Source organism: Miniopterus schreibersii, assembly GCF_964146895.1.
Source record: "Miniopterus schreibersii genome assembly, chromosome: 16".
Taxonomy (NCBI): Eukaryota; Metazoa; Chordata; class Mammalia; order Chiroptera; family Miniopteridae; genus Miniopterus; species Miniopterus schreibersii.
This window is the reverse complement of record NC_138116.1, coordinates 22,327,680-22,342,366: the sequence shown is the minus strand read 5'-3', so window position 1 is coordinate 22,342,366 and position 14,687 is coordinate 22,327,680. Positions and strand designations below refer to the sequence as shown.

Below are 14,687 nucleotides of genomic sequence, written 5' to 3'. Positions count from 1 at the left end.
AGTCCCTCAGTGCTGATGGATGGATCCTGGAGGGACCAGAGCTGGGCAGCTGGTGCCTCCTCAGGTCGAGCCTGACCTTGGCTCAGTGGCCACCAACAGAGCAGGGCCAGCAAGGAAGACTGTGAGCAGTGCCAGGTGGGCGGTCTGTCCACAAGCCCCTCTGACACTGTGGGGGTCACCCTGGGCCCCATCTCTTAGAAATGGCTTCTCATTTCCATGGGTTAATTGTCTTTGCCAGTATTTCTAATTGTCTTTGCTGTCTCAAGAGCATGTGTTCTTAGCCAACTGGCAAATAAAGCCTCATTCAGTGGCCCTGCAAACATGTTTTTCTCTCTTTGTCACTTGTGATACTGTAACCACCAGCCAATACCACTACTCAGTTTGCATCAAGAGAATTCTAGATTTGTTTTGTGCCCCTCTGCTTCCATAGAGGCTCGAGAGGCATTTGCCACATGCCAGAAACCAGTTAAAACCAGAGCCAAGTAATGAAAACATAAAAAGAGGAGGGAGATAATTATGCCAGAAACCTAGGCCAAACATCTATAAATGAGAATATTACTGTGATAATCCCACCCCTAAACTTCATTGCAGCTGGTACAAAGAAGTCATTCATTCATAATATCCTGATTGCCTAGGAGATGTAGGTTCTACATCATGGGCTGGTTAACCCAGGAGATATGTCCCCAGACACCTTGGTATTGCCCCATTAAATCCTTGCAACAATCTATTAAAAAGGGACCATTATTTTCTCCACTTTACATATAAAGAAACTGAGGCCCAGAGAGGTTAAGAAACTTGCTCAAGATCACAGTTAGTAAGTGGTGGGCCCAGGACTCAAATATAGGCTTTTAGGCTCCAGAGATGCTCAACCAATTCATATTCTGAATGCTCACTATTTGCAAACTACAGCTGGTTGCAAGGGAGTAGCAAAAATGCAAGTAACCTCACCATCCAGACACTTCTAAGTAGAGAGGGGGCTAGGACCAGTGTGTCTAAGGCCTCATTTCTTCCTCAACAAGGGCCTAATAATAAAACAATAATAATAACAACTTCTGCCACTTACTGAGCACATGTGATGCACCTGGTATTGTGTTGAGCCCATTTCATAAATTAACTTACGCAGTTTTCATGACCACCTTGTAAGGTAGGAGGTGTGCCCATCTTAGAGGTGCAAAGAATGGTTTAGTTGGTTGCCCAAAGTTATACGCAAGGACAAAGATTTGGACCCAGGTCTAGCTGCTTCCACTGTAGCATTATTCTAACCACTTTGTGACACTGCCAAATTCCAGAGAGTACACAAACTGACAAAGACTGGGAGAAAGTGCTGACTTGGGGAGAACAGCGACAGCTTCATGGAGCTGGTGGCATCTGAGACTGACCTGGAAGGTTAAATAGGATGTCTACAGAGCAAAAGAGGGGAATAGGTGTGGGGGGTCTGCAGGAAAGCAGAGGTCCTGCCTGGGGGGCCTTGAGTGGCCCTGCAGGAGGGAGCAGCACATTCCTGGGACAGACTGGTGGAAATAAAGCTGAAGTGGTAAGTACGTGTCAGGCCGTGGGGGGCCTTGGTTACCCCACAAAGAGCCTGGACTCCATCCTGAAGGAAGTGAGAGGGCAGCTACAGGACCTGAGCCCAAGGATGACATGACTGGCGGGGGATTTTAGAAAGTTTCACAGGGGAGCGTGCACAGGGTGGCTGAGAGGCAGGGAGAAAGCTGGTGAACAGCGTGGAAGGAGCTGACAGGGTCTCAACTAAGGCAGTGACAGTGGGCATGGGAAATAAGGCATCAATCTGAGGGACTCAGTGAAGGCCCGCCTTGGCCATGGCACGTAAAGAGGAGAAAGCCGGGAGCAGGAACCTTGAACACCTTTTGCAGCTCACCCTCCAAATGCGTAATTCTTCCTTAATGAGCTGAGGTGCTGTTTCTGTTAAGGAGCTGCCCTCTGGACCTGCCAAGAAATGATGAGAAGTGGACTGGATCCTGGAGCTGCCTGCGGCTGTTCAGACGTGATTCCACACGCCTGGCAGACAGGGTCATGAGCCTGACTGGAGACACAAACACACTGCTTGTGTGTGTGTGTGTGTGTAAAATTTCAATGAGCTGAAATGCCATGGGGGAGGAGGGCTTCTGGCTAACTAGGTGTTCTAATAACTGACTGCAAACCAGCAGTCCTTAATTTCAGTCCCTGTGCAAAATTTGTCTAGAATGTGCTCAGCTTGATAAACACAATAGACTAAACAGAAACAAAATCTTTGGTTCAAGAAACCTAGGCCCATTCTGTCCAATATGGCAGTCACTACTACATAGGGCTATTTAATTTTTAATTAAATATAATTAAGTAAAATTGAAAAATTTGGTTCCTCGGTTGCACTAGCCACGTTTCAAGTGCTCAAGGCCTTTGTGTGGCTAGTGGTACCACCTGGGACAGTGTAGATAGGGAACATTTCCATTACTGTAGAAAGTTCATTGCATGGTGCTGTCCTAAACTGTCAGAATCAAAAGGAGCCCTACAGAAGGTCTGGCCCAGCCTCTCTATTTACAGACGAGGAGTCTCAGGCCCAGGCTAATGGAAAGATGTGCTCACAGACACACAACCAACAGGTGGGAATTGGAGCCAAGTGTCCTGACGCCAAGCTTAGCGGGTCTCCAAGCATGTTATGCTTTCTCCAAGCACCAAGGGTTGTTACTCTTTCAGGCTAATAAATATTTCCCCTTTCCTTTCTTTTGTGTCCCTACGAATAGAGACGAGACGTTTTCTCTGCGATGCTGAAACTCTTTCCTGGGAAGATAGCTTCCCTTTAAATAACAATTAGCAACCTCCAAACTCAATCTCCTCATCTTTCCAGCATTTGGCTCAGTAAGAGCACAGACCTCAGGCTGTGGCCAGAGCTTGCGGGCCAGGCATCCCGGCCCCTGGATCTTATGCAGACTTCCATGGGCTCCTTTTCCTCCAGCACATATTGTCCAGTCCAACCTGGCCCTTGTTCCCACACCTGTGTGTCACTCTGACTTGCCAAGATCTGTCTGACCACCCAAATGCCCGTTAAAGCTTTTTATGTGAAACCAAGCCGCACAGCCCAGCCCCAGGAGTGTCGCCCCCTGCTGGGCACAGGTGGCCACCTTCTATGGTGTTCCACACTAGAGGCCTCTTCAGCTATCCTCCTGCCCAGCCCATCTCTCTCTTATTTGGTAGATGAGGAAGCCGTGGGCATAGACTTTGGGAAATACGTCCACCAGCACAAGGACCTCCTGGAAACTGGACCCAGTGCTACACACATGGGGGATTCTCAAAGGAACCGTTTCCTCATATCAAAGCATTTGGCTTTAATTAACTCTGGTTTATAGGAAGACTTAGGCAGGGCCACGGTAAAGTAATAAAACCTCTGGCATATTTGATGTTTGGGAGAAACGCCCACAGATAGCAGGATTCTCTCCAAGTGGGACTGGGAAAGAAAGAACCTGGGCTTCAAAGGCGCAACTTTCCCTGAGGCCATGAAAGAGTCTGGGACTCGTGCCTGCCCCTCACGGTCCAGGAGAGAGGCCCCCTTCTGAGACGGGAGTGAGGATCCGCTGGGCAGAGCTGCCTCCTGGAAGCCTGGCCAGAGGGCGACGATGCCCAGAGAGAAAGGCCCAGGAGTAGGACACAGTGACTGGGAAACGGGGTGAACTGTGGGCTGAAATGCACTGAATGAATTAGCACCCCCCCCTCCCCACTGGTAACACTTTTACAGCATGTCCACAAAAGGATATGCCAGGAGGTAACTGGGAAAATCATCAACAATGAAATAATTCTCTTTTCAGGTTTCATAAGCTTTAGCACATGAATACAATAATCTCGATTTTGCTGAACAGAAGGTTCCTAGGATCCTTTGATGACTTTATCTTTTTGAACCATTGGTTGAGATAAGTTTACTTCCAAATAGTCCTCTCCTTCAGCCGTAAGCAACCAAGCACACTGAAGAACATCCTGCCTTAATGGGAACCATTCTGTTGGCTTCAGAAACCCTGGGCTGGAAACCCAGCTCTCCTGCGAACATGCTGTGTGGTTTGGGCATCCCCTAACCTCTGTGCATCTCACTCTCCTTCTCCCCTATGGGAATGGGGATAATTCCACCTCCCTCCCAGAGTCGCTGGACAGGATGCCTCTGAAATGCCTACCATGATGCCAGTAAATGCTCGATATAAGGTTGGTTAAGGAGAATCTGCTTTGGCAACAAGTGCCCCCATCTTCTGAGTTTTCCCAATGACTGTGGCAGCTGGATCACTTTTCTGAGACATCTGAAACTTAAGTTTCAGGAATAACAGCGGTGGCAACAACAACCCAACAAAACACAGGCAGCTCTGCTTTGCTCCAGGGTTCTAGAACACTGGATAGACTAGCGGTCTCAGCCTAAATGCCTCGGTAAAGTGGGGGTCCAGGATCAGAGGCCCAGAGGCCAGGACTGGCTCCAGAGCAGACTAAAGTTCTCCCCGTGTGCTCTGAGGGATCCAGTTTTCAGGCCTTGTTTATTGTGCTGTGCAGAGTGGTGGTCAGCACAGCACCGCTCACAGGTCAAACCAGCGGCTGCCTGTTTTGGTAAATAAAGTTTCCTGGGACCCAGCCACACCCATCGCTTCCGTACTGTCTACGCCTGCTCTGTGCCACGGGCAGAGGGGAGCAGCTGTAGGGCAAAGAGACTGTCTGGCCCGCAAAGCCTAAAACATTGACCATTTGGCTTTTTAATAGAAAACGTTGGAAGCAGAGGAGAGAGGGTGTGCTGCAGTTAGGAGCCCCGGGCCCCAGTCCTGGCCTTGGGGCTGACTTGCTCTGTGCCCCGAGGAGCGCACAGCCCTCTCCTCTCCAGCTGAAGCAGGATGGGGTGGAATGAGCTCTCAGAGTTCAGTTCTAACTCCTTAGCACCTTTTCACTATGTCCAGTCTCTCTGGGGCTCCTGCCCTGAGACTAGAGGACCGCACGCTCAGTGAGCTCTACCTCTTCGAGAGGACCACTGTTTCTTTAAGGCCATGCCACCCCAGAGAGACACCAGATGAAGGGAACTTCTCAATGGGGTGTCTTTAAAGAGATAAAACATCCCTTTTAGCAACAGAGGGCAGCGACAAGGAGTCCAAAGGCAGTTACCTCTCTCTTATGAGGCAGGGAGCTGCTTATGGAGACCGAATAACTGACTAATGGCTGTTCTGATGGCAGTGGACATGAGGACATCATGGGAGAAACCTGCAGATTGCACCCGCACCCACAGTGGGTGGATAAAAGGCCTGGCAAGGAAGCACTCTCACGCTTGGGTGCTTGGTCCTGGTAACCAACCTGCAACTCAGCTTTCCAGGACCATGGCTTCCAGTGGTAGCAAAAACTGCTGCTCTTTAAGTGCTGTGAAGTCTGTCTGAAGGCTCCTAGCTCCAGGCAGGCTGTGGCAAGCAGCTGCCACAGGGACTCTGTGCCCAGGGGCTGCCCAGCCTCCAGCCCCGCACAAGTGCCCACCCGAAAGAGAGCAGCCAATCTAGCAGCCGTCTTCCCAGAGCCTGTGGCTCACAGGTAGGCCAGCCTGGCCCTTCCAGCGGCTGGTCCTCAGCTTGTCATCTGCTAGGGACCAACAACTTCCCCACCAGCATAGACACCTGTAGCTGGCTTGTTGAAAGTTCCTCAGTGACAGCAAGAAAGAGACCAGGCAGCTCCTAAATGATCGCCTGGCCGGCTACCTGCGGAAGGGGCAGCAGGCGGAGCAGGGGAATGAGGAGCTGGGGGGCGGGGACCAGCAGGGGAGCAAATGGCAGGTCCCCAACATGTGCTCAAACCACTGCCTACAACTTTGAGGCAATTAAAGAGCTGCCACAAAAGGTAAGGTGAGGCCAGGGGCTCTGGCATCAATGGCAGGGAAAGAAGGGTGAGTGTTGGTGCATCTTTTGTTTCAATTTTTGGTCTCTAACCCTGGTTCCTGACTCAGAGCTCCTAAATTCCTTGGCATTTCCTCAGTGACAGGAGTGTCTTTTGTTCAAAGTAGGCCACTCTTGGTGGGCTTCTAGATGGGAGCTGGCCACCAGAAAGACCAGGCTATAATTAGAAGTTTGGAACTTTCCATTTCTGCCCCAACCCTGACCCCCGTCCTCCAGGAACGGGAGAGGGACCAGAGGCTGAGTTAATGATCGATCCTGCCTATGTGATGAAGCCTCCATAAAAATCCCAGTACCTTCCCACATATCTTGCCCTATGTGGCTCTTTATCTGGCTGTTCTTTTATTATATCATTTTTAATAAACCAGTAAATGTAAGTAAGTGATTCCCTGAGTTGTGTGAGCCCTTCTCCCAAATTATCAGTTTCAAGGAGGGGATTGTGGAACCCTAATTTATAGCCAGGCAGTCAGAAGGACAGGTAGCAATCTGGGCATTGCAATAGGTGTCTGAAGTGGGGACAGTTTTGTGGGACTTAGCCCTTAACTTGTGGGATCTGACACTGACTCCAGGAAGATGGTGTCACAGAGAATTGCTTGGTGTGCCGAAAGCTCATACATCTGGCATCTGAAGTACTGTGGGTGTAAGAGTAAAGAAAAAAACAGGACTACTTTTTCTAGACAGTTGCAAAGGAAAACTAATTTCAACTATGATCACGCTTGGGCCACCAACAGGGTAATGGGAAGGAAGATGGTGACAAGTCTAAAGACCTCAGAGTGAGTGTGGCACCCTCCTCACAGGTCCAGTGTGGAGCTTTGTCACAAAAGTCTCCCCCACTCTAAGGCAGGGACTGTGTCTTTTCTAGATGTACCCCTAATGTCTAGAGTATGTCATGGAAGGTGGAAAAATAACACTGATACTGAATAAACTTTATGGATTGTGAGGCTGGATCTAAGAAATCAGATGGCAAAATCCTATCTAATTTGAAAGAAAAGGTGCCTTTTCCATTCATCACAGCTTCAAGAGTTGATTACCTAGAATAATAAATTGATATGCTCAGTCTCTTCTCTTAAGAGTCTTTATGGTTTTCCAGGCCTAGCTTTTCTTTGGCACCATTTCCTAACACCTAAGACATGGCAGCAGGAGGCTCCATACACAGGAGTGCTTTCAATCTTTGCATCTACTGCAATGGGTGATGGGTGATGCCCACACACAGGGCACAAACCCCCGGATGCTCCCATGCATCGTCCCGCAGCACAGAAAAGGTAGGCTGTGGGTTAGGCACGATTTTCAGGTGCTAACCTGCAACCCCACACCCTTCTCTCCCACTGATTGAAAGACGCTCATAGTTAAAACACCATGCTCGAAAATAGCATCCCAAGACCACCACTCCCTGCTTCCATTTGCAGTAGGCTTCCCGCTTCTGGAGACCCGTGTTTCTAAAGTCAGAATCAGCCCAGAGAACTTTGTGCATACCATCAAATCAAGGAGGGCTAAAGGGTCCCATCCATCCCTCACCCTGTCCTCACCACTTCTTGTCGCAGAACCTGGCTTATATTCGTTCACTAAGAGCCACAGGAGCTCTTTAAAGAGTTAGGAAAGACGGCAGTCTTAAGTATGTGGGTGAGGATCTCCACCCTGCACTCACCTGCTTTGAGAAAAATGCAAATCAGTAGAAACAAGCGACCTTACAAAGGGACAGGCAACATCAGTGTCATTATGCAAAACAGCATGCTCAGGAGAAGCCCAAGCCAGGACCATAATCGAGCTTAAGTGGACAGGAGCATCACCCAAACATATAAAGCTTCCTCAGTGATGTTATAAAGTAACAAGTGTTATTTATGGTGAGATGGAAGAAATCATGGCCTTTAGCCAATGAATGAATCCTGCCAGAGAAATAAGGTCAGAAGATGAGTTCTATTTAGCAAGTCAAAAGAAACGACTTCAGAAGTCAAGTTCTCTAGCTCACAGAGAAGCTCGCTGCTATTGCACCCAGAAGCCTCTGAAGGATGGGATGGCCTAGCCTGGTAATGACTTCTAATTATGGTGTCTGTAAAGGGCTGTTCATTGGTGAGCTCTGAGTAACCCTAGGCCTTTCCTTGAAAAGCCCAATTGAATAGAATTCTCAAATTCTGTATTTCTTCTGTTAGAACTCCAAAGCCTGTGTTTCACATACACATAGCTGGTCCCTATTGAGATGTCTGTTCAGCGTTTGCTCAATGCTCAAAGCACTGGCAAATATTCGTTTTTTTTTTCAAAGATCTTGTTATAACCACTTTGTATGTGAGAGGGTCTTACTGCACATTAGGTGTTGTTCAGCCTTAGGGGCCTATCTACCTCCTGCCATACATTTTGAGAGAAGACTTTCAGGACCCTACCAGTCAGCTGTCTCTGTTCCCTGGTATCAAGAGCTAGTAGGGTGTGGGATGTAGTATAACATTTTTGGAACTAGAACTTCCTCCTGGGCATCTTCCTGCTGGTTCTTGGAGAAACCCCGCCCTATTGCTTTGGTACCCTTTATATCTGTATTTTCTGAGACACAAAGAGCAGTAATGTAGAATGTCAGATTCTTGTTTTATCTCTTAATTTCAACTCCTCGCTCAGCCTGTAGGCATTTAGTCATTCTGAGTTCTGGTGATGACATGGCTGTTCTCTCGTTGGGGGGCGGGGGGTGGGGTGGGGGATGGGCTGGTGGTGAAGTTGAAGAAAGAGAACAGGAATTGGCTCTGGAATGGAAAGAAACTGAAGATGAGATCAGGCGTTGCCAGTTCATAATGGGGTTCCTCTTAGAAAAATGACTTCACTTCTCTGGTTCTCAGTGCCTATTTCTTTCTTTTATAAAATTAAGATAAGAATACACACCCCGCAGGATGGTAAGAAGGCTTAAACAATATTATTGATCAATTCCCTAACACATACTGTAGGTGCTTGATAACAGAGTTTAGAATCAAGGAAATAAGGCAGGAAGAGGACCCATCGTGGCTCTGATAACTCAGTGTCCTTTGAATTGCACGGCCAAGTTCTTATTTGAGATTAAAAAGATTATTGTTCATTTTTGTTTGGTTTTGGCTTCTTGAGCTCACCTTTCTTGGTCCAGATCAACACGGCTTTCAGGGTCACTCTCATACTGATGAGCCTCTCAGACACCCACGGTTACCCAGTTGTGGCTGTTTCCTGATGGACTTTACCTCCGGTGTGTGGCACAGTGCTGAGCATGTAGGACAGGCCAGGAGATGCATGTTGAATGAGTGGACTTCCTGAACTCTTACTGTCCCTCAAATGAGTCTGAAAGGCAAACAACTGAAGAAAGAAGAAATGTAGGACTTATTACTAACCAAAATCAAAACATCTACTAAACAAGAGCCAGTACAGGGAAGGCTGGTTGAGTCTTAACCCAGCGAGTGCCACCGTAGAATAGGGGTTTGTCTCTCCTGCTACTCTAGTGACGAACAGGAACAGTCATGCCTTAGAGTGGGCAAAACAACAGGGAGGCCAACCCTGGTCAAGGTATACATATCCGATGGCTAAGAGGACTTTTGTTTTTTGAAAAATACTAAAAACTTCTGACCTTCCACCAACAGACAACCTGATATCAAAGAGCCAAGAGGCACCTCAGATCATCAACATTCCTTTAATGAGGTAAGGAACTCTTAATGGTAAACTCAACAGCTGAGTAACAGGACGGCGGTACAACAGGTCGGGAATCAAGGCAGTGAGGTCAAAGCCCTGAGCCAACACCCACCTGCGAAGGGGTATAAAAGGCCTAGGAGGGAAGGGGGTGCTCAGACTCAGTGTCTTGGCCTTCCCAGCTGCTCTGAACCTCCTGTGTAGCCTCAGCCCACACCATGACTTCCTTCTACATCAGCCCATGCCAGTCTCTGGGCAGCGCCCAGACTCCTGGAGAAAGAAATGTCTGCGTGTCCTCCCTTGACCTTGGGGGCCAGCCTGCGATAGAGGAAAAGGCTGCCTGTATGGGCCTCTTGGCCAACCTGGCACACGCCAACCGAGTTCGTGTGGGGTCGACCCCTCTGGGCCGACCCAACCTCTGCCTACCCCACAGCTGCCACACTGCTTGCCCCTTGCCAGGGACGCGCAACATTCCTGGCAACATTGGAAGCTGTGGGGCCTATGGGGAAGGCACCCTGAATGGCCACGAGAAGGTGACCATGCAGTTCCTGAACGACCGCCTGGCCAACTACCTGGAGAAGGTGCGGCAGCTGGAGCGGGACAATGCGGAGCTGGAGACCGGCATCCGAGAGCTGAGCAAATGCCATGAGACCACCGTGTGCCCCAACTACCAGTGCTACTTCAAAACCATTGAGGAGCTCCAGCAGAAGGTGAGGTCTGGAGTAGCCTGGGGTGTGCTGGGTCTGAGGGAGGCGGAGGGCACGTCAGACAAAACCACTGAAGGCTCAAAGAGCTTTGGGTTCTTGAGTTTTCTTGAGCAGGAGTGTAGACACCACATGTTGGGTTGGAGCCCAGTGTGGTTTGTGTGTGAACAGTCATCCTGGTTTTTCTCAGATCCTGTGCAGCAAGGCTGAGAATGCCAGGCTGGTTAGCCAAATCGACAACGCCAAGCTGGCTGCCGATGACTTTAGGATCAAGTAAGTAAGGGCAGAAGAGGGCCGAGAGTGACTCCTTCCTCCACCTAAGTCCCAATGTCCAAATGTTTATTGAATGAGTGAATTACTGTTCTGGTTCTTCCTTCCTAAATTCCCAAATTAAAAACAACTAATAGAAAGTAGAGGAGAAAAAATAGCATTAAGTCAAGCATGTATGGCATAGCCTTGTATTAGTCCTACATCATTTATTTCCATAAAATGTAAGATAAGGTTGCCTGAGCTCATTACCCAAGAGCAAAATAAGGTGATTTCAGGAATTAACTGAGTAAGGATAGCTATTGAATTTCATATAACAGTTGGAAGAGCCACTTACAGATGGGTCAGGGTGCAGATTTACCTATGAAGCATTCAGGTACCAGGCATTTCCACTAAATAAAGGTGAGGGATGAACAAATAGCATGACACAAAGATTAAGAGAACAAATCAAGGGCCAGGCCCCTGGCTGTCGCTTATCCCATTTAACACAATAGCCCAACGCAGCCGTGTGAGCCTTGTATTGGGTCCTAAGATACATGTTCTTAGGCAAGTCAATGACTCTTTCTGAACAAGAGTTGCTTCAATGTACAAAGATAAAAATATAACTGTAGTGACTGCCTCACTAGACCACGAGCCCTTTGAGAGGAGGGGCCGTGCCTATTCATCTCTGAGGCCAGAGGCTGGGCACAGTGAACAAATGAGGATCCGAGGTGGTGAGGTGGTGGGCCCGGGGTCAGCCGAGAGGGGCTCTCCTTGGCATCTTGCTGACCTGGCATCTCCTGTGATGGAAGGCACGAGAGCGAGCACTCCCTGCGCCTGCTGGTGGAGGCGGACATGTGTGGGATGCACAAGCTCCTGGACGACCTGAGCCTGGCCAAGGCTGACCTGGAGGCCCAGCAGGAGTCCCTGAAGGAGGAGCAGCTCTCCCTCAAGAGCAACCATGAGCAGGTCTGGCCCTGTAGCTGCAGACTCATGGGGGAGGGAGTGTTGGGCTGAGAAGGGAGCACCTCCCACCCTGTGGCTCTAGGATTGGAACCTGGGCTCAGTTGGCATCAGCATAATGGGTTGACCCGAGTCTGAGACAGGTTGATTCTGTGGGATGTGGCAGAGTGGAAATTTCTTCTCTAAAGATTTGCCTTGTGAGTTTAGGAAAGTCTCCAGATGGGTTCTTCCCATTGGCCCCAGAAATAAGACCTTTCACATCAGTGTGTATGTGGGGTTTCCCCTCGCACTGCTTGTCAGGAGAGGGGTTCAGGTGCCGTCTGCTCTGTCAGAAGCCCCTTTCTCACTTGGGGTTTTGGTTCTTCTGTCCCTGCAGGAAGTGAACATTCTGAAGGGCCAGCTGGGAGACAGGCTCCGCATTGAGCTGGACACTGAGCCCACCGTGGACCTGAGCAGGGTGCTGGAGGAGATGCGGTGCCAGTACGAGGCCATGGTGGAGACCAACCGCCGTGATGTGGAGCAGTGGTTTGAAGCTCAGGTGAGGCGGTGCTGCAGAGCAGGGGCAGGGGAGCCTGGCCCCCATGTGGGCAGGGAGGCGATTACATCTCTGTGCCCTGTGCTTCAGTCTGAAGGCATCAGCCTGCAGGCCATGTCCTGCTCTGAGGAGCTGCAGTGCTGCCAGTCGGAGATCCTGGAGCTGAGATGCACGGTGAACGCCCTGGAGGTGGAGCGCCAAGCCCAGCACCAGCTGGTACGGGGCCCCCTTCACCCTCACCGCACTGCGAATGCCACAGCCATGGGCTGGTAGCACCCAATGTGGAGGTCTCACTACTCAGGTCCTTTCACCTGCATACCCATTACCATCAATTTCTTCTTTTTTAATATTTATTGTCAAGGTCAGCTCAAACTCAGAAACATACCTTAAAAAGTCAACGTCTCCCTTAAAAAAAGCATTGCACAAAATTTATTAATTTCCAGCTTTGTCAGTTACTGGAGATCTAGGGATGAACAACATGCAGCAGTTAAGCTCTGGGCCAGCGCTATTTTGGCAAAAGTCTTGCTCACGATTTGATTTTTGAGAGCTCTGGGGTGTGAGTTTCTGAAATTTTTCTTGTGCCTGGTTTGTGCCCATATTGGGGCAGTGCTGGCCATAGTTGCTCTGCTAAGATTTGGTGCTTGTACAGTTTCCCTGGTGCCTTACTGACCCTGTCGTTTCCCATGACAGAAAGACTGTCTGCAAAACTCGCTGTGTGAGTCCGAGGCCCGCTTTGGCACCGAGCTGGCCCAGATGCAGAGCCTGATCAGCACCGTGGAGGCCCAGCTGGCCGAGATCCGGGCCGACTTGGAGCGGCAGAACCAGGAGTATCAGGTGCTGCTGGACACGAAGGCCCGGCTGGAGTGTGAGATCAACACATACCGGAGCCTTCTGGAGAGCGAGGACTGCAAGTACGTGTCATCTAAGCAATTCCTGGCCAGATCGTGTAGCCATTTCTCATAAGCTCCTCCGGGTAGCAGAACTGCTGTCTTCATAGCACAAGGCTCTCCATGCTCCTGCTGAGTGACAGGTTGCCTGTCCCCCACACACTCTGTCATAGACTGAGTGTGCAGGGCATGACCATCCATGCAGAGGTGGCTGTCAGCTACCAGGTCTTCACTGGGGCTTCCTGGCATAGATTTGATCCAACAGCTTTCTGAACTTGGTTTTTCTTTTCAAAATCTTTCCTAGTATTTTACATCCTGTAGGATAGAACCTGACTCTCATGTACAAAACCCGAATTCTGGCAGGCATTTGAGAGAACACCCAGTCGAACCCTAGGGGTGCACAGTACGGGTCAATGGCCAGAGGGTTTCGGTGGCACCCATGCCCTGTGGCTTTGGAGCAAGGACTCCTTCCTCATGCTCCACATAGACATCAGTGAGCCCTCTACTCGTTTCCTTTCCCTAACTGCTCACCTTTTCCATCTCTCTGCAGACTCCCCTGCAATCCGTGCGCCACGCCCGCCTCCTGTGTGCCTCCCCCCTGTGCTCCTCGTCCGAGCTGTGTCCCTTGTACCCCTTGCGGGACTGGTTCCGCCCGTGCAGCCAGCACTGGGAGCCGGTACTGAATGCCTGTGGACCAGCGGAGGCGGTTAAGGCGAGGGGATACCCATATAGAAATGCTCACTAGACGTTTGGGAAATCTGGCTTCTAGCTATCACTGACTCTCCGTGTGCATAGGCCTGTTCAAAGGTACCAGGACAAGTGGAATCTGGATGGGGACCCTTCCATCCCAGCTCCTGATTTTCCCAGATGAGCTCCACACCTTGCTGGCTGGATCCCAATGACCAGAGGTGTCTCAGAATATCTCCACTGGGGACACTCAGGGATGGGATCTGGCTGAAGGAGTATGTCAGGGTGAGTCTAGGGCATGATTTGAAGTTGCATTTGTGTTTCAAGGGCACCAATTTTAACTTGAAAAATTTACCAACTAAAATGATTTCGTTTGTGACTAAGGAAGTGAAGAACAAACTTCACTATTTAAGATTCCCCCCAACTTATTGTTTCTAACATCTCCAGCTCCGGATAATGGCCCCGGAGGGAAATAAGGACCTAGAGGCTGCATATTTGACCAGTTCCTCTTAGCGTCCTTTCTCCTGCTCGCTGCCGAGGAAGCTGGCCCCATTTCCTCACTAAGTTAGGTGGGAATGTCCTTGCATTAAATCTGAGTTCTCGCCACTCAGGATTCCTGCCTTTGACAAAGGACCAGGATTGCCTCTTGATATGTAAAGGGAGCATTCACATGAAGAGATCTCTCTTCTCTCTCTATAAATACTGACTCACAACTATTGTCTGACTATACCCCTCTCTTCATCTAATTTTACAGTAAAATTTCAACAATGACTTTATTTTTTCTAGCACATCCCCCTGAAGTACAGCGGTACCTCGGTTTTCCAATGTAATCCATTCCGGAAAACCGTTCGAGTTCTGAGACATTCAAAAACCGAGGTACCACTGTATTAAAACCTAGTGATCCAACCAGGAGACGGCTCCTGGCCATAATGGCTTAAGGGCAGTGGAAAATACCTCTCTACAATATTTTCAAAATGTTTATGTTTGCTTACCTTCTGTGCTTCCACTCGTGGCTCCCACTCTTCCCTGTCCTCACCATGATCCAGCCACAGTGGCCTTTCTGTTTGGGACATGCCAGGAGACCTGTCCCTGTTCTTCCTGCCCCAGGAATGCTGTCCCCTCTTTCTGGTTTTCAGGTGTCAGCTGAAACATC

General features: G+C 49.5%; 1 protein-coding gene across 1 annotated transcript; it reads left to right on the top strand.

Moving 5' to 3' along the window:
* Positions 1-9,730: 9,730 nt before the first annotated feature.
* Positions 9,731-13,530, top strand: LOC308568806 (keratin, type I cuticular Ha7-like; the record flags this gene model as incomplete). The annotated part of the gene is made up of 7 exons (XM_081162019.1): positions 9,731-10,222; positions 10,407-10,489; positions 11,275-11,431; positions 11,802-11,963; positions 12,051-12,176; positions 12,651-12,871; positions 13,398-13,530. The coding sequence occupies 7 exons, from the start codon at positions 9,731-9,733 to the stop codon at positions 13,528-13,530; spliced, it is 1,374 nt and encodes a 457-aa protein (XP_081018145.1).
* Between the last annotated feature and the right edge of the window lie 1,157 nt (positions 13,531-14,687).